General features: G+C 39.7%; 1 protein-coding gene across 3 annotated transcripts in view; it reads left to right on the top strand.

Annotated features, from left to right (window-relative positions):
• The window catches only part of LOC126183196 (gamma-aminobutyric acid type B receptor subunit 1), a 523,138-nt gene that overhangs the window by 96,242 nt on the left and 400,239 nt on the right, over positions 1 to 26,657 (top strand). Inside the window, exons 15-17 of one of the 3 annotated variants that reach the window (XM_049924953.1) lie at positions 6,625 to 6,762; positions 16,028 to 16,205; positions 19,390 to 26,032. In XM_049924953.1, coding sequence (XP_049780910.1) covers positions 6,625 to 6,762; positions 16,028 to 16,205; positions 19,390 to 19,406 — 333 coding nt within the window. In that variant the 3' untranslated portion in view covers positions 19,407 to 26,032. Of the gene's footprint in view, positions 1 to 6,624; positions 6,763 to 16,027; positions 16,381 to 19,389; positions 26,033 to 26,657 lie in introns of those variants that run through there. The other 2 variants (XM_049924952.1, XM_049924951.1) reach the window with 2 other exon arrangements.

Here is a 26,657-nt window from a genome sequence, read left to right on the forward strand (position 1 = left end):
ATCACGCGCGTCCTCTATGTGCGGCGCTGTCTGCCAGCCATGCAGCAGCTGCACCACCTAAGCGGCCAGCTGAGCAGTGGCCGCTAGACTGGGACTCAGTGCTCATTTGAATGCTAATGTGTCTTGCTTGTCAACTTACTCTGTGACTTATATGTGTTGTGTCATTCTGAAATATATGTGTTAAACTTGACGTTAAAACAATTGGCGACGAGGATGGGATTTTTCCTTTTCACTGTTGACCCACAGGTTTCCATGGCTACTGTCAAGCGACTATTGCAAAATCTCCTTGAACAGCAAACGCTTCTAACTGTGGCGATTCGCGATTTCGTCGTGGCGTCAAATGCGGGGCGTTTCTCGTCATTGGCTATACCTCCTTTTCCTCCTTACGACGAGACGGCGGAAGACTGGTCTGATTATGAAAAACGTCTTGGACAGCACTTCTTGGCATTTCATGTCACGGACGAACAACCATGTAAGTCTGTTCTTTTCCTGGATTTCACCTCAAATGTATCGGTTGTTGTCGCAATTGGCTCCTTTGAAGGATCCTGCGTCTTTGTCCTTTGCTGAAATGTGCTCACTTCTGTCTGTCTATTTTCAAAAGCAAACACATGTGGTAGCCTCTCGTGTTGCCTTTTATCGTTGTCAAAAACAGCCACATCAATCCTATCGTGCTTGGGCTGCTGAACTTCAAGGCCTCAGTCGAAAGTGTCAATTTGTTACTGACATTCACAAAGAATCCTATGCCGATTCCATGGTACGGGATGCTATTATCTGGTCGGCGCCCGACAAAGAAGTTCGGCAACGTGCCCTTGAGTTGGCAAATCCGACTCTAGATGAAGTTCTCTCCATTGCGCAGTCTTTTGAAATTTTTCATGCCACTGGGGCGCAAATAGAGGCGTGGGGTGATGTTGGGGAAATACAACCTCTGTGCACTGTTGACGACACGTGCAGCACGTCCCTGCCAGCCGACGTGGCCGCAGTGCGCTCCAACGCACAGCCTTGGCCTAGCCGTAAACAACCCGCTAAGAAACTGCAGCAAAACCCTCGGCAACTTCCTTCATGTCCGCAGTGTTTTACGAAACATTCACGCGAGGATTGTCCCCAACATTGGGCTGTGTGTCACAATTGCAAAAAGAAAGGTCATGTGTCTTCCATTTGCAAATCCGACCGCATACATGATGTTCATGAACATGACGCTGATTCTGATTCTGTGTTGTCTGTCAATTGCACTTCTTCCCTTTCAGGGAAGTTATTCCTCACTTTCCAAATCCTTGGTCGAGATGTTCACATGCAGGTGGATACCGGTTCTGCTGCCACTATAATTAATTCTCAGGCGTATCTTCAGTTGGGTTCTCTACTCCTGTCACCTGTCACTCGGCAATTACGGACGTACAATAAAGAGAAGATTTCTCTCTTGGGAAAGTTTAATGCTGAGGTATCTTACAAATCCGTCGTTCGCACCGTTCCCATATTTGTGGGCGACCAGAGTAACACAGAGAATCTTTTTGGTTTCGATGCCTTTCGCGTTTTTGGGCTCTCCATAGATGACTCTGTCAATATCGTCTCTGATGCTATTCCTTATGCCCAATTGGATTCCTTGTCGACGACATTTTCGTCCCTTTTTTCTCCTGGGTTAGGCTGTGCAAACGACTTTGAAGCTCATATCACGCTCAAACCCACTGCTCGGCCTAAGTTTTTTCGGGCTCGGCCCATTCCTGTGGCCCTTCGTGATCGGGTAAAACGGGAGCTGGATCGTCTCACTACTTCAGGGGTCTTGCTTCCTGTCACTTTCAGTGAGTGGTCCTCTCCTGTCGTTGTCGTTGCTAAGCCAAATGGTGATATTCGTCTCTGTGCCGATTTCAAAGCCACTGTAAATGTTCAATGCCTCATCGACACTTACCCTGTGCCCTGTCCTGAAGAACTGTTCACTAAACTTGCTGGAGGCCAGTATTTTTCTAAAATTGACCTGTCAGAAGCTTATCATCAACTTCCTCTCGACGCTGCTTCCCGGCAGTTTCTGGTCCTTAACATGCCTTTCGGCCTCTATCAATACCAACGATTGCCATTCGGGGTTGCTAGCGCCCCTGCTCTCTTTCAGCGACTCTTGGAACAATTATTGCTCCCTGTCCCTGGGTGTATCAATTACATGGACAACATTATTGTCACTGGCTCCACCACTAAAGAACATCTTCAAAATCTCCGCACACTTTTTCATGTCTTACAGACTGCCGGTCTTAAGTGTAATCTTCAGAAATCACAATTTTTTCAGGCATCTATCATGTACTTGGGGGTTTCAACTCTCTCAGGAGGGTATTCGTCTGCTTCAGCAAACTGTCGCGGCAGTCGATGCCCTTCCTCGCCCTACATCTGTTAAGGAACTGCAGGCCTTCTTGGGGAAAATAGCATACTATCACAGTTTTTACCGTCTGCGGCTTCGGTGGCTCAGCCATTGCATCGCCTGTTGCATAAAAACGTGCCTTTTCACAGGTCCGTGTCATGCGATGCGGCTTTCCAGAAACTGAAGACTGTGCTGAAACAGGCCCCGTGCCTGGCTACTTATCGACCTGGCCAACATCTTGTTCTTGCCACAGACGCCTCTCAATACGGGGTCGGTGCAGTCCTAGCGCACAGTTTTTCTGATGGTTTGGAACAACCCATTGCTTATGCCTCCAAAACGCTCACGGATGCCCAACAAAAGTATTCTCAAATTGAAAAAGAGGCTTTGGCCATTATTTATGCTCTTCATAAGTTTGGTGTTTTTCTCTATGGCTCAAAATTTCATCTTGTTACGGATCACAAACCACTTGTTTCCTTGTTTCATCCATCAACGTCACTTCCCGACAAGGCTGCACACCGCCTCCAGCGTTGGGCTCTTTAATTGTCTAGTTTCAATTATGAGATTCATTGCCGGCCAACAGCTCAACATGCCAATGCTGATGCTCTGTCTCGCCTTCCCATGGGTCCTTATCTGGCATTCAATAGGGACGAACTTTTGTGTTTCCACCTGGATGTTGCCGAGCAGCAGGTTGTGGACGGGTTCCCCATCACTGGAGACAGGCTGGCGGCTGCTGCGGGTTGTGACCCTACCCTCACCCGGGTTTTACGCTGTATTCAGAAGGGTTGGCCAGATCGCCCGTCCGCTAAGACTTCTGATCTGTTGCGAAACTACTACGCTTTGTGCTACCGCCTCACGGCTAGGGATGGTGTTATCCTCCTTTCCACTGACAATGCTTCGCCGCGTGTTGTGGTACCTGCGTCTTTGCATGCTTCGGTCTTGCGCCTCCTTCACCAAGGGCACTGGGGTGTGTCTCACACAAAATCTCTGGCGCACCATCATGTGTACTGGCCTGGCATCGACTCTGAAATAGCACACATGGTCGCCGCCTGCAGCCCTTGTGCGTCACTGGCCGCTGCCCCGAAGTCATCTTTGTCATCGTGGCCTTCGCCTGAGAAGCTCTGGGAGCGCATTCATGCTGACTATGCGGGACCCTTTCTAGGTACTTATTAGCTCCTTGTAATTGACGCCTACTCTAACTTTTCTTTCATTGTCCGTTGCACGTCGCCTACCACCGCGGCACCCACAAGTACTCTCACCCGCATTTTTTCTTTGGAAGGCCTCCCCTCTACTCTTGTTACTGATAATGGTCTGCAATTTGCCTCTTCCGAATTTGCTGATTCTTGTGCTCGTCACGGCGTTATGCATGTCACGGCCCCGTCGTTCCATCCACAGTCAAACGGTGAGGCTGAACGACTGGTCCGCACATTTAAGGCTCAGATGCGGAAACTTCTGACTTCTTCTGCTGCTGATGAGGCGCTTCTCCAGTTCCTGGCGTCTTACCGTTTCACCCCCATGGGCGACCACAGCCCGTCTGAGCTCTTACATGGCCGACAGCCCCGCACGCTACTTCATCTTCAGCAGCCTTCCACCTCATGGCAGCGGGTGCCTTCACTTGGCCGGTTCACCACCGACGACCTCGTCTGGGTACGGGGATATGGCAGGCAGCCAAAATGGAGCCCGGGCCGCATCTTACGACACCGTGGCCGACGCCTGTATGAAATCCAGTGCGTCATTCGGACCAGCTTCGGCCTCGTGTGCCGGCAACGCCTGTTCCGAATGCCGCTACACCACCTTCGGCTCTACCTGACGCTCGGGATCTTGGCATCTCTCAATACTCACAATGCAGCCCTGTCACCGTCATCGCGATGCCAGCAAAAGAATGGATGCCACCAGGAGACGTGCCCATGCAGGAACCGGATGACCATCCTCTGTCAGAGACAATCTACTCGCCTCCTCCTCCAAGGAACGCAGACACATCGCCCATGTCTCCTCTTATATCAACTGGACTTGCCGCAGCGGGCAGATTGGTGCATGGGGCCCCAGCAGATTCGACCCCTATGTCTCCTGTCATCTCGACCCATTATCATCGGGGACACTTCCGTCCGTACGGGAAGCCTCGTCCTCGAGACTTTACGGCGAGTCAAGCAATGCCTATGGACGTTAGCCATCTCCAGGACACCTCCATCAGGACCAGTGCAACAATATCAAAGGGGGGAAAAGTGTTGTGACTCGGCTGATCATTCAAAGCGCCGCCGCGCAATTACGCGCGTCCTCTACGTGCGGCGCTGTCTGCCAGCCATGCAGCAGCTGCGCCACCTAAGCGGCCAGCCGAGCAGCGGCCGCTAGACTGGGACTCAGTGCTCATTCAAATGCTAACGTGTACACATGTCTTGCTTGTCAACTTACTCTGTGACTTATATGTGTTGTGTCATTCTGAAATATATGTGTTAAACTTGACATTAAAACAAGACCTTTCAAGAAGATTGCCCCAGTCCCAAAAGATCAGGCATCCTGTGCTTGTTCAGATGTACTTTCAGCAGTTGACAATACCTCAAACCTATTTTTAAGGCATAAAGGGACAACTGCCTGGGCAGCTTACACTTTTACCTTTCGCACAGAGATTCGAAATCCTGCTACTGTTTGCCATTCACCACAGTGATTCTTAGCTGATCAGGATGAGCGAATGGGAACACACTGCAACAGGGATTGTGGATGACACTATAGGCACCAGAGATCTCAAAGCATTCATGTCGGCTGCCTCAACACCACCGCAGTCCAGAGCAGCAGCATGAAACCCCTACACTGTGCCTAACACAGCTTCAGACTGTTTCCAGAAGGTGGACAATTCCTCTTGCTTCTGTACATAGTTGGCTCACTCTTTATCCATCTTTAGTCCATGGTTGTTTATTCAACAATGAATATAACACTAACTCAAGCAATTGCTTGATGTAGTCTTAATACTGATGCTATGCTGCTTCTTGTTATCCATATACTTCATTTAGCTCATAAAATTTGCAAACACTTAAAAAAGTTTATCAACACCAGTTAAAAAAGTCAAATCCACTGAAGCATGCACAAACAAAAACTAAACCAAACAACAGAAACAGAAATTGTTGCTACTACTTTCGATTGCACTTGACTGGGGCTGAAAAGGGTAAAAAATTTGCAAGAATGTTATGCGCTCTGACAAAAGCATTTGATTTAGTATATCACTCCATACCTTCTCACATTTATGAGTGGTCACTCCTCTGTTATAGTATAGTCTTTCTTTTACAACAAGACTAGGTTTATGCATTTAGGTTTATTTGTGCATGCGTGAACAGTCATGAATGTGTGTGCGTGCCTGTCTGTGGGCACACACACGTGTTTGTGTGTGTGTGTGTGTGTGTGTGTGTGTGTGTGTGTGAACAGATTCCATTTTAGTGTGCATGTTAATTGATATTTTACCTGTTTATGATAACACTTCTCTTAAGTATTTTATACAAGAGCTAAAGAAATCATAGTTGTGTGGCCTCAAAAATCACTGCTGCCACCACCACCACCACCTTTTTCCTCCTCCTCCTCCTCCTCCTCCTCTCTGTAATTTTCAGTCCTTTTCCAACTGAGTGACATCAGCAAGCTTTACAAAAAAAAAAAAAAAAATAAATAAAATAAATAAATAAATAAATAAATTCATAACTTCTCCCTCCTGCAGCTTACCAATAAATACATCATATAAGGTGAAGAAATTATTTTTTAGGCTGTGGTTAAGCCATTCACAAAATTGTTTCTCTTAGAGATGATGTTCCTACTTGGTTAACAGTAGAGCAGAATTTGAAAGAAGAGAACGAATGCAATTTGTAGTTGAGGCTCAGTTTAGTTCAGCTGAAAGAGTGTTTTAAAAGACAACCAGGTTTTTTGCTGCACAGTTCTGGACTTGTTACTATTAATGTTAAATCAAAAATTTCACTTTTCTATTTGTGTGGAGAAATTTCTGTCATGAGGTGGTAGTTATGGAGAAGATAGAGTGTTGCTATCTTTTAAGGTATTAGCACAAGTATTATTATTTGTTGCCTTCATTATTAAATTTTCCGGTCTTTATTTATTCATTTATTTATTTATTGACTCATAATTCCCTTCTTCTGCTCCTTAGGTATATACTATTCCTCTACTAGTCAATGCTATTCATTCCTTCACCTATTTCATTGCATTTTTTGTGTACTGCCAGCTATCTTAGGTTTCTTTTAATATAGACGATACTCTTGCAGTATGAATGTATACAGTACTTTTTATCTATACAATTACAGGTAATAGAGGTGATCAGACATCCACGTGATAAAGCAGAATCAAAATACAATCCTGATGTTGGCATGACAAAAGAAGATGAGGAAAAATACCAGAAACTGGTGGCAGAAAATGAAGAATTACAAAAGCTTATAGCTGCTGTGAGTAACCAAACTAAGTATTTGTGTGTACTTTCCTTTTCCTTGCATCCTTACATGTTATAGAAAGATGAATTTCTGTTTCTTGCTTTTTTGTTTTACTTTTGATAGACTGCATACGTCTGCGTGGTGCCATTATGTTTAGCACAATGCCAGATTTAATTAACTTAAGATGGTAGGCTGTCCAGTTTAATAATCATTTTTACTTCATGAGATTACAGTTTAGAGCTGTGCTGTGTCAGAAAAGTAAAATTCTCAGTACAAACAAAAATGTTCAGTAATGTCTAGAATATCCATTTTTGCTTTTTTGTGTGTTATAGTAATTCATTTCGTTGTGTACATGTTCATATCATTTTGAAAATTGTTTAAATCCAATAGGAGTCAATAGTATCTTTAAAAGAACTCTATGTCAGTCCTCTAAAAATAGATCTCTTGTCATGATGGTGAAATGACATTGGTCTGACGAGGCCTGTTTTCAAAATCTTGCATCTATGTATACAATGCTTCACAAAATAGCATCTCTTAAATTTTAGAGGCATTTAAGGAGCTCAGAGCAGTTTTACATAAAAGAATTTTGTGATTACAGTAATGGCAAACAAGACAAGTAGACCAGTTTTATACTAGAGTTATAAATGCCTACAGATGTTGCCAATTAACATTTGGCCATAACATAGAATAAAAGTACCAAAATTTTGCCGGAAGAAAGCAGCACATGGTGCACTAATTTCTCTAAATTTGAGACCAATTTACTTGGTTTTAAATTTATGTATACTGTAGTGTGCTGTATGTCTAAAGGGGTTCACTACATAATATGTAATGTTAACTTAAAAAAAACTCTGTACCATTTGACGAAGGACATCTTAAGGGTATTATATATGCAGAACTTATTTCTTAAATATGCCCAATTAAACAATGGTAATAAAGTGAAACTTTAAAACACATTATCTCAAAACACCTCTTTTCCATCACAAATATTCAACCTATCATAACTCAGATTTAGAGATAGATATATATTTTTTTACAAATTGTTCAGAGTTTAATGCTGAAAGTAAAAATTACAGTAACTCAAAGTCTAAACTTTTTGACAAGAGGGCCTTTTCATTTTCTGTCTCGCATATATGAAGCTCCTCGTCCACAAGTTTTCTTTGTATGTTTTCAGTTAAATTGTAATTTTGTTGTGTACTGCTCTATTCTCTGATTTGATGCTCTGGGGATTACTTAAATCCAAGTTTGACAGATATGTGGGACATAATAGTGCGGTGTTGTGGTAGCTGACCGATGTTCGTATGAGGGGTGTTCAGTAAGCAATGCAATACATTTTTGTTTTTTCTCAGACCATTTCAGTGAAAAAAAGTGGAATTTGTTGTAGGACATTCTGGAATATTCCTGCTTCAGCCCCTATAGTTTCACGAAGTTCTAATCGGTGGCAGTGCTATACGTAGCTTTCAGAGCGGCGTCTGTAACGGAGATGCGTTCCGAGCAGAGAGCTGTCATTGAGTTTCATTTGATGAGAAACCAGAGCATCTCACATGCAGATATACACTCGCACAATGTCTACGGAGCCCTGGCACTGAACGAAAGCACAGGAGTTGTTTGGCAAGGCATCTGTCATCGTCACAGCGAGATCGTGCAAACCTGTCTGATCTTCCGTGTGCCAGCCAGCTGCACACAAGTGCGACTCCTCCAGTGTTGCAATTTGAGAGCACTCTCATTCGAGGTGATCGACGGGTCACAATCGAACACCTCACTGCACAACTGGACATCTTTGTTGGTAGTGCAGGCATATTCACCCACCAGTTGGGACACTCAAAGTTGTGTGCTCACTAGGTTCCTTGCCACCTAGCAGAAGACCATAAATAGCAATGAAGGACCGTCTGTGCAGAATTGCTTGCGTGTTATGTGGGTGATGGGTAGTTTACTGATGATGCAGCAAGATGTTGGGTCTGGCATCAACCAGTAGAGTGGTACCGTGGGGGCATATAAACCCTCTCAGTAAGGTGGTGTAAGGATGTTGCATTGAACGGAGATTATGTTGGAAAATAGGGGCCGAAAGAGTGGGGAATAATATGTTGTACTGGAATCTTGAATAAAGCCAATCCGCTTTCAGGAAAAAAAAAAAAAAAAGTTACTTATTGAAAGCCCCTCGTACTTATGTATGTAGTACATGCAAGTGCATACACCGTCCCTTCTGATGTTCTAGATACTGATTTCCTTAAATAATTCAGTCACTGTTTGCAGTAGTGGACCAGTCCCGCTACTCAGTTCCGGTCTGCTGTGCTAATCATTCTTGTTCACCTGGAAGTTGTGTGTGGAGCTGTTCTCCAACTAAGATCACCAAGTCAACAGATACTCAGATGTCAGTTTTTTTCTTATATATTCATCGTAAGCATTTCACATTAACATCTTACTGAGCACCATGTTAATATCGTAATCACCAGAGTAGATAATGTTGTGTATGTGACGGATCATCACTCGAGATCCAAATCGACACCATTTCGTGCCTCTGCACAGAGAAGAAGCCTGCCATACATTGTCATCCGTGGCACTGTTCTATGGACCGAGCTCATATCTGACAAATCACCAGCAGGGAGTAAGCGGTCCCACGTCACAGCAGGTTTCGATGTTTTAACACTCGTACCACTCCCCACATATACAGCTTCCGTGGCTTACTCTGTCTCTGCACACAATTTCCCCCATTTCCCACATAGTTGGCTGTCTAGTCTTTGTGCCTGTCTTACACATTAAGAAATCTTCTGAAATATTTTGTTAGCTAAGTTAAACACTGAGTGTGATTTTCTATGTCCTATATAATGGCCTGTGATGCTACAATAGGTATTTGGAACAAATGTATAAATTAATCATTTGAATTTATAGGACATCATTTTTATAACAGTATGTCACTCATATACACCCTTAGTTCTTGATGTGTACTGTAAACCACCTTGCCTCCGAGTGGTAAAAATCTTACCTCAAATATGGGTGCAAACAAGATGGCGAAATGAAGCTATGACTTCACAGAGGAAAATAAATATTTTATTCCCCTCTTTCTCTTTTCTCATTCACTATATCTAATAATGTCAAATGTACATGTTATTGATTTCAAAGCCAAATGACATATTTTGTGCACCTAAAAGGGTGCGGGGATGTGTCTAAATCCACATTTTTGTGCTATCTCTTGCAAGAGAGTGTGACAAGACTGTTTTCCATGTATCAGCAAACCCAAATACACCCTAACTTTATCATTCTCAACAGAAGTTACAAGATTAAACTCACTGAGATCACTGGCAAAAATCAGAATGACTCAGTGATATAACTGTACCTTTCTTGCCTCCTTTCTCTTTATCCCTGTTTGGCTCAGAGGTTTGCTTCATGAAGTGTATCATTGTAAAAATTGCAATACATTGAAGGAATAAGCAGAAAACTATGAATTTTCTACCAAGTGTTACTCATCAGATACACAATTAAAGTTTTAGATTTATACAAGCACATTGCTGGTGTAAATTCAATGTTTCTGATAGTTAGTAATAACTAGGGGCAGGGAAAAATCATTGGAATTTATAGCCAAATTAGGTTTTTTTTTCATTTGGAGCTATTTTTTGCCAAGTTCTAAGTTATTTTTTGCCAAATTCAGTATCTTTGTCACCAGACTCAGTGTTACTTCTTACCAGATTTGGTGTTGTTCATTTTTCCAAATTTGCTGTTTTTTCAAATTTTGTGTTGTATTTGCTAATTTTGGTACCATTTTTGTCATCAGATCAAAGCTCATTACATGGGATGAACTGTCAGTTTAAGATTATATGTGAAACTCACCTTTGAGGAGATTAGAAGTCGAAATGTGGTTTTATCATTCAATAACTATCAGTTACTAATATTAGTAAACTGCCACCTTCACACTTATAAAATTTTTGTACAGCAGAATTAAAAATTTTGCAGTATCTCGTAAAAAACTGCCAATTTTGCATTATTTCACTAAAAACTGCTAATTTCATGTATCGTTTTCTCGAAATTTTCTGTCTCTAGTAATAACTGCAATAATAGCCTACGTATTGTGTGAAAGTGTATCTAACATATATTTAGTATGTGGCTGCATGTCAAACTCATTTTATATAGTTCGCTGTTACTGACTGTTCATGATAGTCCCTTTGCCAAGTTGTTATACTGTGTAACTGTCCAATCAGTAACACATCAAGTTAATTTGTGAGGCTGGTAAAAAGTGAGATCTGCCATGCTGTGAAGAATACCTGGAGATTCGGGACTATATGTACTGGTGTTTGTCTTTTAATACTGAGGCTGTAGTATGCTGAAGGTATGAGTGTGCATATTTGATTATTAATGAATATTGGCAGCACCCTCCTACGTTTGTTGTTGAGATATGCTCAACAACTGCTGCCACAGGAAAGCCACAGATCCCTAAGATTTAAACAATCTGTGTATTATCCTGTTAAGATAACATTCAACATTGGTTTTGACAATTATGAAACATTTTTCCTTCCTCATAGCAGATACTGACCTTTCCTTCTTGTATGTCACCGATGAATATATATGAACCAATACTTAAAAAGCAAGTACTGTTGAGTTTTTGACATGTATTGGAACATGCTGACAGACAATACCCAAGAATATATGCAATGCATTTTGGATTTTATGTCATGGCATTAAGGACTGCTTGGTAGTAATCTGATTGAACTGGTGTGAACAGTTACTTATTTTTTATCACTATTACATTGGACAACATAAGTCTGATAAATTTATGGTGATTTATTCATAATATTGAAATTTATATATACATAAATGCTATGTTATGAATATATAAATGCTAGAATGCTGTTGGAATTTTGTTCTTGCTAGTTCATAGGGGTTATGTTAAATGGTGCATGTTTCTTATACAGTCTTCACAGAACAAAACCAGATTGCATTTGCATTGCTAACAAATTGTTTGTTAGGTGTATTAGTGCACGATTTTGTTTTGACCTTTGAACTTGGGTCCTTACACTGTGACAGGTAACATGAAAAATCAGTCAATTCAGTGGCTTTAGATAAGTGCTTTATTCCAGACATGCTCCTACCTCCTATCCTCCATAAGAAAATGTACTCTATACATCACTTTCTTATCTGTCTGTCTATTCAGTTAAAATTTTGCAATTGATGTTAAACGAACTTCTTGATCAGTTAGAGACTTGAAATTTTAAAAATAGCTCAGAACTGGATGACAACACAGTAATAACTCACTTTCTTGTTGGTTGTTGGGTAGGGACAAGAGTGAAAAAAATTGCTAACACCTGACATTTTGTGTGGCCTGCATGACTGGGTAATGTTGGAATGTGTTTCAGGGATATACGTGCAGATAGGCATGGCCGAGCAGAGAGATGGGGCAAAGAGGGGATGGGTAGTGAGAGAGGGGAGGGTGGGATGAGATGGATGAAACAGCGGGAGGAGGAGACGAACAAAGATACGAGTGGTTGGTTGGCTAGGGGTAAGCGACTAAACAGCAAGGTCATCAGGCCCTCAGTCAAGTGTTCGTTCATACAAAGGATGTCCACTAGGAATATGTTCAGATGCGGAAAGTATGTAGGAGTGGTAAAAGTGAGGCTCTGAAGGAAATGCTGATGCCAGAGCTGAAGAAACTATTTGCAGAGAAGTAAAAGAATATGGATTGAATTCATTTGTAGGTTAGAGCAGACAAGTGGTCTCTCTTAGGGCTCAGCTATGATGAGAGAAAACCCCGCCAGCACCTGATCCCCACTAGCCTGATTAAGGGCGAGGACAGCTACAGAGTAAACAATTCCTTCTATTCAAGTGCTCCAGAAAATTAAAAGGGTTAAAATTTAATGGAGTTAAGTTGAATGATTAATAATGAAACACAATGAGAGAAATAATTATGGCCGCTTATGAGTGTCCCCATGAGATCTCCATGCAAAGAGCGCAGGCCCTCCCACAGCTGCCCAATATCTGATCCATCATTGGGAAAGCATTAAAGACGAGGGCTGCACCCACAAATCAACAGAGTGCTACTCCTATAAGGGAAAAAACGAAAGGAAAAAACAGGGTGTGGCAGAAAAGGAGGCCAACCATGTAAAACCAATTAACACAGAGAAAAGGAGCAGTGACAGAGTCAGCAGGCAAAGGAGACAGGGTCCAGGGTTCCGGTTCCCGCTGACCAAGCATGTGGCAGGAGATGCCTCTAACCCCAGCCATCCTACCCCACCCTGAAAGCAGTTTAAAATGTTATATCTCAGAATAAAAACCACTGTCATGAAGAAAACAAAGAACCATTTCGGTTGTCCTGATGACCACTAGATGTTGTTGTTGTGGTCTTCAGTCCAGATACTGGTTTGATGCAGCTCTCCATGCTACTCTATCCTGTGCAAGCTTCTTCATCTCCCAGTACCTACTGCAACCTACATCCTTCTGAATCTGTTTAGTGTATTCATCTCTTGGTCTCCCTCTACGGTTTTTACCCTCCACACTGCCCTCCAATACTAAATTGGTGATCCCTTGATGCCTCAGAATATGCCCTACCAACCGACCCCTTCTTCTAGTCAAGTTACGCTACAAATTTCACTTCTCTCCAATTCTATTCAATACCTCCTCATTAGTTATGTGATCTAACCATCTAATTTTCAGCATTCTTCTGTAGCACCACATTTCGAAAACTTCTATTCTCTTCTTGTCCAAACTATTTATCGTCCACGTTTCACTTCCATACATGGCTACACTCCATACAAATACTTTCAGAAACGACTTCCTGACACTTAAATCTATACTCAATGTTAACAAATTTCTCTTCTTCAGAAACGCTTTCCTTGCTATTGCCAGTCTACATTCTATATCCTCTCTACTTCGACCATCATAAGTTATTTTGCTCCCCAAATATCAAAACTCCTTTACTACTTCAAGTGTCTCATTTCCTAATCTAATTCCCTCAGCATCGCCTGATTTAATTTGACTACATTCTATTATCCTCGTTATGCTTTTATTGATGTTCATCATATATCCTCCTTTCAAGACACTGTCCATTCCGTTCAGCTGCTCTTCCAGGTCCTTTGCCGTCTCTGACAGAATTACAATGTCGTCAGAGAACCTCAAAGTTTTTTATTTCTTCTCCACGGATTTTAGTTCCTACGCGAACTTTTTCTTTTGTTTCCTTTACTGCTTGCTCAATATACAGATTGAATAACATCGGGGATAGGCTACAACCCTGTCTCGCTCCTTTCCCAACCACTGCTTCCCTTTCATGCCCCTCGACTCTTATAACTGCCATCTGGTTTCTGTACAAATTGTAAATAGCCTTTCGCTCCCTGTATTTTACCCCTGCCACCTTCAGAATTTGAAAGAGAGTATTCCAGCCAACATTGTCAAAAGCTTTCTCTAAGTCTACAAATGCTAGAAATGTAGGTTTGCCTTTCCTTAATCTATTTTCTAAGATAAGTCGTAGGGTCAGTATTGCATCACATGTTCCAAGATTTCTATGGAATCCAAACTGATCTTCCCCGAGGTTGGCTTCTACCAGTTTTTCCATTCGTCTGTAAAGAATTCGTGTTAGTATTTTGCATCGTGTTAGTATTTTGCAGCTGTGGCTTATTAAACTGATAGTTCGGTAATTTTCACATCTGTCAACACCTGCTTTCTTTGGGATTAGAATTATTATATTCTTCTTGAAGTCTGAGGGTATTTCGCCTGTCTCATACATCTTACTCACTAGATGATAGAGTTTTGTTAGGCCTGGCTCTCCCAAGGCTGTCAGTAGTTCTAATGGAATGTTTTCTACTTCTGGGTCCTTGTTTTGACTTAGGTCTTTCAGTGCTCTGTCAAACTCTTCATGCAGTATCGGATCTCCTATTTCTTCTTCATCTACATTCTCTTCCATTTCTATAATATTGTCCTCAAGAACATCGCCCTTGTATAGACCCTCTATATACTCCTTCCACCTTTCTGCTTTCCCTTCTTTGCTTAGAACTGGGTTTCCATCTGAGCTCTTGATATTCATGCAAGTGGTTCTCTTTTCTCCAAAGGTCTCTTTAATTTTCCTGTAGGCAGTATCTATCTTACCCCTAGTGATATGTGCCTTTACATCCGTACATTTGTCCTCTAGCCATCCCTGCTTAGTCATTTTGCACTTCCTGTCGATCTCATTTTTGAGATATTTGTATTCCTTTTTGCCTGCTTCATTTACTGCATTTTTATCTTTTCTCCTTTCATCAATTAAATTCAATATCTCTTCTGTTACCCAAGGATTTCTAATAGCCCTCGTCGTTTTACCTACTTGATCCTCTGCTACCTTCACTATTTTGTCTCTCAAAGCTACCCATTCTTCTTCTACTGTATTTCTTTCCCCCATTCTTGTCAATCGTTCCCTAATGCTCTCCCTGAAGCTCTCTACAGTCTCTGGTTCTTTCGGTTTATCCAAATTCCAAATTTCTCCAATTCCTACCTTTTTGCAGTTTCTTCAGTTTTAATTTGCAGTTCATAACCAATAGATTGTGGTCAGAGTCCACATCTGCCTCTGGAAATGTCTTACAATTTAAAACCTGGTTTCTGTATCTCTGTCTTACCATTATATAATCTATCTGAGACCTTCCAGTATCTCCAGGGTTCTTCCATGTATACAACCTTCTCTTATGATTCTTGAACCAAGTGTTAGCTATGTTTAAGTTATGCTCTGTGCAAAATTCTACCAGGCGGCTTCCTCTTTCCTTCCTTACTCCCATTCCATATTCACCTACTACGTTTCCTTCTCTTCCTTTTCCTACTATCGAGTTCCAGTCACCGACCACTAGATATTAAATTCAAATAAAAAGCTGTCTTCATGTTTAAATGTGGTAGCATAAAATTCTGATAGATTAGGCACAAATTGTTCAGCAAACACAATGTACCCATAAAGGTGTGTGTGTGTGTGTGTGTGTGTGTGTGTGTGTGTGTGTGTGTGTGTGTGTGTTTTTTTTTATTTGGGTGGAAGGGGGAGGAGGAGGAGGGGGCGGGAGTTTCCCATACCCTTTCTCAAAAAAAGGATATTTCAGAAAGCCAACAAAGTGTTCAGTCTCATTTATGTGCCTCTCAGTGGCTCAACCCCTCTGCTGGTTGGTGAGGTGTTGCCTTTACTCTTAAATCATATATCTTTAGATTTACTTCATCAATTATAATTGAGATTGTGATGCACAAGGTGATGTTCTTGTAAGCAAAAATGTAAAGCATTTTCCATGATTTGGCCGTTACCGGTCATAATTATATTTTCAATTGATTTCAAATGATACATGTTTCCCCTATGCAGAAAGAAGAGAAAATCAGAATGCTAAAGCTACGCCTCCAAGAACGAGAAGCAGCTAAAGCAGCAGCTGGAGTCAGTTTGGCACAACAGAGCTCTTCTCACCACCAGCAGCAGCAAAGTCAGCCAGAACATCGTGCACAGCAGCAGCCCCAACAGCAGGTGGATGACGCCCCTCCTACAGGTCTGAAAGCCAGTAGAGATACTCTGATTATCACAGATATTCGTACTAGCGAGCGCGCATCTGTCTCTTCTTTTGGCAAAGGCATTTCGTATACTCGGAGTACAATAGTCAACCCATCTGATTATGAGCTTTCTGACTCGTACTTATAAAATTATTTTTACCCCTTGAAGTGAATTGTTCCTGTTTGTAGAATGTGATTTTATAGTTATTTACCCATGTGAATGTCAGTCAGTTATTTATTTTTCTCCTGTTTATAATTTAATGGGTGGCTTTTAATTGTAAAATTTTCTCCCCTGTGTTCATAAATTATTTGTTATTGGAAATTATTACTGCAAAAGTCATTTCTAATGGTGTAATTGCACAATGTGTAGTGTATTATAGCTTCTCTAAGCACTCCAGTAGGTAGTAGTAATTTGTTTAACCAAGGGTTGCACAGATTTCTCTGTATATGTCTAAACATAACTGTACCAAGATAACATTTCACTGATTGTACTTAATGTAACTGTTGCATACACTGCAGTTTACTTGCAGTATAGATAAAATTTTACACGTGCGGGTTGCTCTGATGTTATCTGGGTGATAGTTGCTGCATGCATTATGACCTAATTCTGTCATTGGTATTATGTTAGATTGTTGAGTGTGGATTTACTGTCTTATAATAGCTCCATAAAATGTAGCATTAATGGGTTTATTTGTAGTGTGTCATTGCAGTAATAGGTTATATTGAGATCGATTTTTGCTGGTAAGGTATTTTTTGCCTTAGTTCAATTAATTTGCATCACAGACAGCTGTCTGCTTCAGTTTGATGGAAAGACGAGGTAGATAACTACCATGTTAGGCAAAAGAGATGTGCTTATTAACCTATTACTGAAACACGCTTATGAACCTATTACTGAAACAATTAGTGAAATTGGGATGCAGATAAACTAGCAGAGAGAACAGATGGCAATATCTAGTGCTGGAACTTTTTATGTGGTCATTTTACTTACAGAAAGGGGCTGATGAGTATTGATGTGTAAGTGATAGATCACTACTCTCCAAATATGAGTTTTGAGCAATGGGCAAGCTCATAGATAGGATGAAAAATTGCTTACCTTTCGAAGTCCCGAAGTCCTCCTCCTATGCGCGCGCACACACACACACACACACACACACACACACACACACACACACACACACACACAGTCAGCTGGCAATGTTAGAAGACAAAAGTGAGTGCCTCTCTCTCTCTCTCTCTCTCTCTCTCTCTCTCTCTCTCTCTCTGTGTATGTGTGTGTGTGTGTGTGTGTGTGTGTGTGTGTATGGGGGGGGGGGGGGAGAGAGAGAGAGAGAGAGAGAGAGAGAGAGAGAGAGAGAGAGAGAATGATTTGGAGGAGTATATTGTCCAACTGCTGAAGAATTTTTCTTCTTTATGTGCCTGATTGTTGCTCAACACTCTTTTTGTTTGGTGAGTAGTGATTTATTTTCATAAGTAAAGCAGTCATCAATCTGATGATTGTTTTGAACTCCACAATGCTTCACTAGGCATGGTCCTGTTGGAGGTGGGATGCCATTGTCTTCCTTTGATCTTTAAACTGACTCACCCAGCCAGTTATAGGGGGACCAACAGTTTAACATGGATTTCAAACCACAGTGCAACTCGGCATTTTTCACATCAACAAACATTTCTAGATGTGGAAGAGGTGATAAATGAAGGATAAAAATCCTAGCATTGACCGGGGATCAAACGTAAAGATACTAAGCCACACGGAAGTGACAGATAAGTGCTTAAATCTATTCACACTCTTCATTGACCAGATTTGCAGCAGATGGTGAAATGACTGTGATTTATTAATCTTAAAAACTGTTGCTATCACCATAAACAATGCAATAGGCTCATTTACAACTCTTTAAGTTTCTTGGGATGTAGTGGTGTGAAACTGCTGATATTTTCCTTTACAGAAACATTTTTTATTGTTTCTATACTTACCATGAAACCCTTCGTTCACCCATTCTTGGAAAAATACTAATGTTTTTCTTGTAACTGACTTAATAACAGTACACCATGGCCACCAATACAAACCTCAAACCTGTCATTAAGAGTTAATGTGGAAACAAAAATCTTTGAAACATCACAATCGCCCCATTCTAAAAGTCCTTGTTTGTCATACTAGAACACCTAATTAACTAGTTGATATAATTTTATCACAGGCATTATGCTGTTGTGCATAATGTGCATCGACAACTTTCAGTGGAAACTGCTGGTTTTCTGTGAATATCTTGGTAATGGTTAATGTTCAGTTTATATCTACATCACATCATTTTGTTTGTACTCCACATAATTGTGAATGTGAAAGAGAGAGAGAGAGAGAGAGAGAGAGAGAGAGAGAGAGAGAGAGAGAGAGAGAGAGAGAAGGGGGGAGAGGGGGGAGCTTTTTTTTCTGTGTTAGAAAAAGAGAGAGAGAGAAATCTGTAGTGCAACAAGGGCAGGAACAATTAATGTTTTTAAAGCTAACCACTATGCAGAAGGTAGAACATTCAGAGTTAAATAATTACCAATTATTTTGTCAATTTTTGATTTTGCTATACCACATATTATATTGACGATCTGCAGAAATATTTCTTTTGAAGGATAATGTGAAGATATCCGATAATTCTGTACTTTTTGGCAACCAACACTACTCTGCAGCACTTACATCTCAAGATATTATTCTTTACAGTAGATTCACTTGCCATTCAGCATGTTTGCAATTACTTTTCAGACATTAATTTGCTTTGTTATGGATGTTGCTTATTTAAATTCATTGTTGCTATATGTGTGTGCATTTATGCAGCTGTTTCTTTTGGAGGAAATGGGCAGTGATAGCATGAAACTAGCCATATGTTGGGCATAGGTGTCACAGTAATTTAGTATGATGTACATCTTTCACAGTGTTTTTAAAATGTGGAACACTTTGTATTAAATTGTTTTGTGCATAATGTTATTCATCTTACATACATGTGCTACTTTGAGCATGTTTTACTGGCACAGTTTATATCTGAGTAAATAGTGCTCTTGAATGTTTCGAGAAAATTGTGTAATTTGTGTGAATGAATTTTTTGTAATTACCAGATAAAAATTTGCAATTTTTGTATTGTGTGGTAACAAATTAATCCAGGAAGTAAGTGTACAAGAACACAGAACTTCATAGCTATCTCTTTTCAGGAATGAGCTGCGTATAATATGCTAGCTCCGTGACGTCTGTGATTCTCAACATGCTTTTCCAACACCTGGATTGTCATCTTACCAAGGTCTCAAACATTCTGTTAAAAAAGTGATATTTTATTTGTGGTACAGCTGATGAAGGTTTTTTAATTTTTTTCTCTTTCTTGAATGCTGATTTCTCAGCTTCTATGTGCTCATTCAAAATTATGCTCAGATCATAATTGTAATGGTCTGAACTTGAATAGTCTTAAGGAATATGTGTGTGTGATAGTGAATATGAATAGATGCTTGTGATGTGTCAGCCCTGTGATGAAAGGCAGTACTAATATATGCCCATATGAGAATGTTGTGTGTTGGTAGTTCGTACTAAGAAGATTGTGTGTGTTTCCATATTGCTCTGAGGTTTGCAATATTCTGTGCCATACTGCATTTTTTCCCTCAAGAAGTTCTGCGGAAATAAAAAACAATTTTGCGACGTATCTGAAATATATGGTATAATATTTATCCATTAAAGAATCAGTGTGCTTGCTAGGGACATATATACAGTTTATTGTGTGTGTGTGTGTGTGTGTGTGTGTGTGTGTGTGTGTGTGTGTGTGTTTTCAAGTGCAAGCTGAAATGTCATAAAATGTCCAGCATGCCTAAATGACATGTCATCATTGAAATAACATATATTTTGTCTTTTAAACCAGTTATCATATTACAAGATATGAGTACATATGACATCTGGGACAAGATATATCTTACTTCCTAAATGATGTGTCATTTAGGCATGTCCGACTGTTTATGATGTTTCAGCTTGCACTTGAGATTGGGTATAAAGCCGAAATTATTATCGTGTGAAATTGCTGAATAGAAATTTACCGTCAACTAGTGGAAACTTGTTTCAAAAGTTCCCCATGACTGTGGTCCCCCAAGAAGTGAACGTCAGTGGGGAAAAAGCAGTATCAGCACTAGGTGAAACTGCTAATTTTTATTGTGTTGTCAGTTAGTGTGCATGCTGTGTTATAAAATTAGGATATTTAGTTATATAAGTGTCCTTTAAAGTATTTGAAGTAGTCTCGCAATGTGCTGCTCTGATGTGTTGTGGGTAGTTTATCATAGTCTGATACTGAAGAACATGTCATAAGCTTAATGTCACTGACTTTTACTAGTGACAGTTAAAATTCGTATGTAGTTATAGGGTTCTCCTTTGAAGGTGGTTTTTTGTTATGACATGAATTATTAATTCTGTAGATGTGTTTAGGAAAGTTTTGGCAGAATGTAAATAATTTATGAGGAAATGACACACACACACACACACACACACACACACACACACACACAGTCAGCTGGCAATGTTGAAAGACAACAGTGTGTGTGTGTGTGTGTGTGTGTGTGTGTGTGTGTGTGTGTGTGTGTTGTATTTACAATTTATTGTTTTCTTATGTTCAGAACTAGAATATCTGCATATTATTCTCAGCTATTTTGATTCAGTGTAAAATATCACAGCAGGTCATTTTAAACTATCACATATCCTAACAGCCTTGAAATTGTAAATTAGCTGTTTATTTTTAAAGTTGGAAGAATTATTTAACTGAATTGTGGGAATATCAGTTAAAACAATTATTTCCACTTATATTCTGCCTAAAAAGACTTGTTGAATACCTCTACAGGCCCTGTAATTGCTGAGATTGCTTAAACCTTGTTCCCTGTAACAGACAGAACTGAAATTTTGAAGCTCACATTTTTCAGTCACATTGAATTTATTTATTCCTTCTCCCGTAACATCTTACTATGTATCCTACAGTATGTCACCTTGGGTTGTGTTTACTTCAGTTGTGTTATAATGAAGGAACCAATAATTCATATTCAGAACTGGTTACCATTGGAGTAAGGTAAATTAAATTCAAGTTACTTACAAGTTTTTTGAAAATTCCATTTCCCAAGTACCGAGTCTATGAATGTATCTAGTCATGCTTTACATTGTAGTTGCCAGTATGTTGAGAAGATAAAAAGGCCATGACATACCTGTATGGATGCATGCTGTAAGAGATCTGTTAAAGATGGATGATGCCCAACATTTTATGTTAGTGTCCATGTAGACTTACTGATAATGCAGAAAGAATGAACCCATGTTATTTCATATAACAGAATGAACAAATGTTATTTCATATAAGTGCACCCTGCCTGGTCACATTTTGAAATAAATTATTGTTCACTTATTTTTGATCTTCATGATATTTAAACTAAAGAAGAGTTCCTTGTACATAAAACAATTGTACAGTTTCATCAATACTGTGTTACATAAATTGCAATACTTACTATTTTAGTACCTGCTGGAAAATCATTTTCTTGTGCAACAGCTGAAATTACCTGTACGTTACAGTTGTGTGGGGGGGAAAAAAGAATTGATTTAAACCAGGTGGAGAAAATGATTTTTCGAAATATTTACTTATCATAAAAAGTACAAATAATAGATGAAATGCGGACAGGTCATTTAGTGAAAACCTTCATATGAAACACTAAGGATTAAGTTATGATGATTCTGTTAAATAAAGTAATTTTTACACACTGTAATAAAAGAAGAAGAATGAGTTGGGAAATGCCTGCCAACAATGTGGATGGTAGTAGCCCAGATCAGAGGAGAAACAAATTGACTGTCCTTATGGAGGAACATGCAACAGCAGAAATAGCTTTTCTGTCAGTCAATGATTGTCACACATATCACGACAATGCTCATTGACCAATGTATGTCATGAAATTGGCAGTGCTTTTTCTTCAGTGAAGTATCTGAGGTTGGGTTTGTTCATTGTTGGTGATTAGCAGAAGGCGAGAGTGCTGCACGCCGAGTGCGTTCGCCCCGTAGCCGACTGTAGCTGAAGATTGCAGATGAGCTCCCATAGTTCCACAAATGAAATATGTTTCTACTGTAAGGATACTTTTTACAATTATATGTGGAACAGATAAATAAATTAAATGACTGGAATGTAACAATTTTCTCATTTTTATTTACAGTACTTAAAAATTCTTTTGTCTTTCCTATTGTTACCATGACTACTGGGTATTGTTCTGATAAAACACATCTAAATGGATGAGAGGGAAATGCTGTCCTGCTATTCAAAAGGTCAAATAAATTGTTCATATGTTTTGTGTTTTAAGCTGTATCAATCTGCTTTGCCTTAGTTGCTCTATGTGTCCTGACAGCTGCAGCAACAGTATGGCTGAGTACTTGATCTGCCATTTTCACAGCCATTTTCTGAAATGAATCAGGTTGTAAATGACTGTCAGTGAATTTTAACTGTATCCATTTGTTTGTTCATTTGTTTGTTTTTTTTGTCAATATTGTATGTCAGCCTGCCATCTTCAAACGAAAAAAGAGCATTGTTGAAAGTGAAGTTGCCACTGAGCAGATTGTTTTGTATGCTTTTGAATAAACATGGAACATCCTAAATAGCAAACACTCACTGTCTATTCACACTGAAATATGGTTTTTCTGGTATAACCTGTAAATGCCTGGGCATGCTTCAGCTGAAAGTTCCCTGATCATAAATGACCAGTTTTCATTCCAGGTTTGCATTTTGCTATAAGATAATTTGCTCCTGTTAGAGCCCCAATAAATCTGCATGTTTTACTCCTGAATTAGACTAAAAGTATGAAACAGGCAGTTTCTAGTTACTGTAGTTACCTCTAATCATAAAAACAAGTGCATAATTTGTGTAAGGGGTTTCCTTCCCGTATCACCTAAATCCTCCAGACCGCCTACTAAATCTGGATCGTTTGGGTATTCCAGATGCCACATTATTGACATCTTGTCAAAAGACATTACACCTGCTCTTTCTAAACAGATTTGTGCCTCAGATTTCTTGCTAAGTTGATTAAAAAGGCTTTTGTTAAATCCTGGTAGAAATTTTGTGGCACCATTCCATTGTCTAATTGTAGACTGCCCAGGTAAAATGATGCCCAGTTTTTGAAGAAAAATTATACGTTGAAGATTTGTAAAATAACATTAGAGAGATTTTTTTTCAGCCAAGGACCAATGACACTTGTTTGCTCTTGCGTTGCGTGTCAACCCCCAGTGCCCTGGAATAATGAGAAACTGCTAAACACGTGGATTAATATTATATGAGCTTCTAAAGTGCACTAACCATCTCTTTAATTTTTGACAAGTAGGAAGATTTGTTTTTTAAAGATCCGTTCATATTATTAATTTTTTGTTTCACTATTTGCTTTTTTGGAGGAGTATCATCGTCATCATCATCATGATCACACCATAAAGAATTTTCTTTTAATTGTCTTGCAGGCATTTCTGTGATTTCTGAAAATGCTTCACACTTTTGTGGTGTTCTATTGGTTTCTGCCACAAGGTGACTAGCTGCACTGTGTGTTCTTCATGGTGTACTCACTTTCAGTTCAGGTGATGGTGGTCTTGTCCGTGGGTCCTTCACATATTGCTGAAGAACCAGTATCAGATGTAAATTTTAGAATAGAGGAACTGCTGTTTGTGTAAGCTGTTGTTACCTGGTGTTCATGAATGATTTGTCTTAAAAATGAGCATCACACAGGAGTCTGTTGTGCTACTTTTCTGGATCCATACCCAGCAATCTGGCATTGCTTGTAACAATAACTGTCTCTGACAAAAATGCAAAATATATATTTAGAGTCCATTAATAACTCTAGTAGCTCATATAGTGTTAGATTCATTAAAAGAAATCTTTCATCAAGTATTTGCAAACAGAGCTCTTTATTTTCAAGCTTTGCTGGACTAATTTAAATACTTCGATTTTCAGAGCCATGCACGATTTAGTGCACATTCAAGAGACAGTTCTATATTACATTTCAGTCCCTACATTCTTGAAATGTTGTGTTTACTGCAAGGATATTTTAAGCATGGAAAACACTAATCAAATGAACATTGATGCAGATTGCATTCTCTCATGTGCAAACGGTAGGCGTGTGTGAGCAAACAACATGTTTGCTTCAGAGTTCACTTGCTATCCACCATGCCTGTGACTTTTTGAAAACATTCAAAAACACGTGATTTCTAATCTCTTATTCTATGTGACATTATTTGCTTCATAACCTGTCTTTAATGTTGTCTTCCTTTCTTGCTTAGCTTTTTCACACCGAGAAACAATTTATTAGCGAATTTATATTCTCAGTGTTTGCAAGTGTTTATCTGATGAAATTCTTGTCCTGTTGTGTTTCCTCCCATTCACTACCATGTAAATGCTCTTGAAATGCACAGTGAGTTATGGAAAGGAATGGCAGAGAACACTAATTAATTGCACACTGAAGCCTGGTTTCAGAGAACGAGAATAATACTCTCTGGTCTACACGATTGACAAGCATGAGAAAACATTTGGTATGCATTCGCTGATGTTTGCTCTTGTTCAGTTAGTTGTCGGTCTTATAGTGAAGCATCAAAGAAGGCTTGCACTCTCTCCACTTTTTCACTAGCATCACAGACAGTATTCTTCTGCTAATTTGTGTGTAAACTACTTTATGGTTATCATCAGTTATTAATGTTCTGCGTTTAAATTTCCTCCACAAGTATAATGAGGAACCAGCAAAAGGTATCAATCAACATATGTGCAAGGTTTTGGGATAATGCTAAAGAAGGCTGGAGCACAAATCAGGTTCACATGAACTTCCCAATGCCTTTCATGATTATGTAAAAATTCACACACCTACATACTTACTTTCCTACTCCATTTTGCTTGCTTTGTCAAAAACAGCAGGCAAAATAATTCTATCTCAGTATCGAAGTTGTACGTAATCTGTTACCACTGTTTGCGGTCGGGCAAAGTTGCCCCAAATTTCACCGAATGAAATGTCATCTAGTTGTTGTTGCCACCAGTAATAGTGTGATGCTGTTGTTGCCTGGTGGCTGTTCACTGACGAGGACTGCCTGCCAGAGCAAGTGCTTGGTTAATCTATTTCTTGTGTGATCTGGGGTAGTAGTATGGATGATACTCCATTTTGAAATGTGACTGCTTTCCAGGTAAAATTTCAAAGAACCACTTCATTCCTATAAATTCTTTTGCATTTTCTATGAAGGGTTTTTGGTTCAGAAGATTCCTTTGCAGACAGGTTCTGACAGAGTATAAAGGCACTAAATTTAGGTTAAAGACTGTAAATGCAGTCATTCTTACTTTTTTTATTTGTCAAGAAAATAAGAATTTGCACAAGGCTTTAAACTATAGAATGAAACTACTACTGTGTTTGTTTGGTTTTCATTTATCTTTTTCTACAATGTAATAAGTGTGCAACTTGCAAACAGTTTATGACAGTATGTCACACTTGTTTGCTAGTCATAAAGTGTCATGCATTAATAGAATGTAGAATTTTCTAGATTTAACAGTTGAGATTGCATGTAGTGTCAGAGATTTGTCCAGGTATCTTGATATCTCTGTATATGTTGTGTAGTTGAAATTAGTGTAGAGTAACATTGTATATATTATTCATCTGCATAGAGTAATGCTGTTCAACTTCTTTACTGTCACTGAAATACTGATTTATTTTCTCCATCAGTGGTGATCAGTTTTCCTTTTGCAGTATCTGTTAAAAATGTATTTCAGCGCTCTCTCTCTCTCTCTCTCTCTCTCTCTCTCTCTCTCTCTCTCTCTGTGTGTGTGTGTGTGTGTGTGTGTGTGTGTGTGTGTGTGTGTGTGTGTGTGTGTGTGTGTGGGGGGGGGGGGGGGGGGGGGGAGAGAGAGCGAGAGAGAGAGAGAGAGTGGGAAAGGGGGGGGGCAAGGGGGGAGGTGCATATGAGTAGAAGTTGAAATTGGCTCTGTAATATGTGGCATTTTCTATTTTCAAAATAAAAATGCTATTCCAGAGCACACCAAAGCTTTTTGGGTTATTTTAGAGACTGAATTCCCATTTTAAACATTCTGCTTTGAAGTTACTAGGGATTAGAGTTGTGATGGTATTAAGAGTTCTGCAAAAGATGAGCAACAGTCATTATAAAAATTCTAACATTAAAGGTGCTGAATAGAATCTGTATATCTTGCATATTAGAACTTTGCTCCGATCTATTGAAATAAAAGCTATGTTCAACTTCTATAAATTAAATGGAAATATGAAACGCATATGATTTGATGAACTTTTACAGCTATTTGATCATATGACAAGGTATTTCAGTACATTGTGGCTGGCAGAGGATAAGAAGTCTATAGGGGTATGATTGCTTGGTATGTGGAAATTATAGCAGAATATATCTATCATGTGAACATATGGCTTGTGGAAAAAAAAAAAGGAATACTCCATTTTAAGAGATGGAATGT

Source organism: Schistocerca cancellata, chromosome 4, assembly GCF_023864275.1.
Source record: "Schistocerca cancellata isolate TAMUIC-IGC-003103 chromosome 4, iqSchCanc2.1, whole genome shotgun sequence".
Lineage (NCBI taxonomy): Eukaryota > Metazoa > Arthropoda > Insecta > Orthoptera > Acrididae > Schistocerca > Schistocerca cancellata.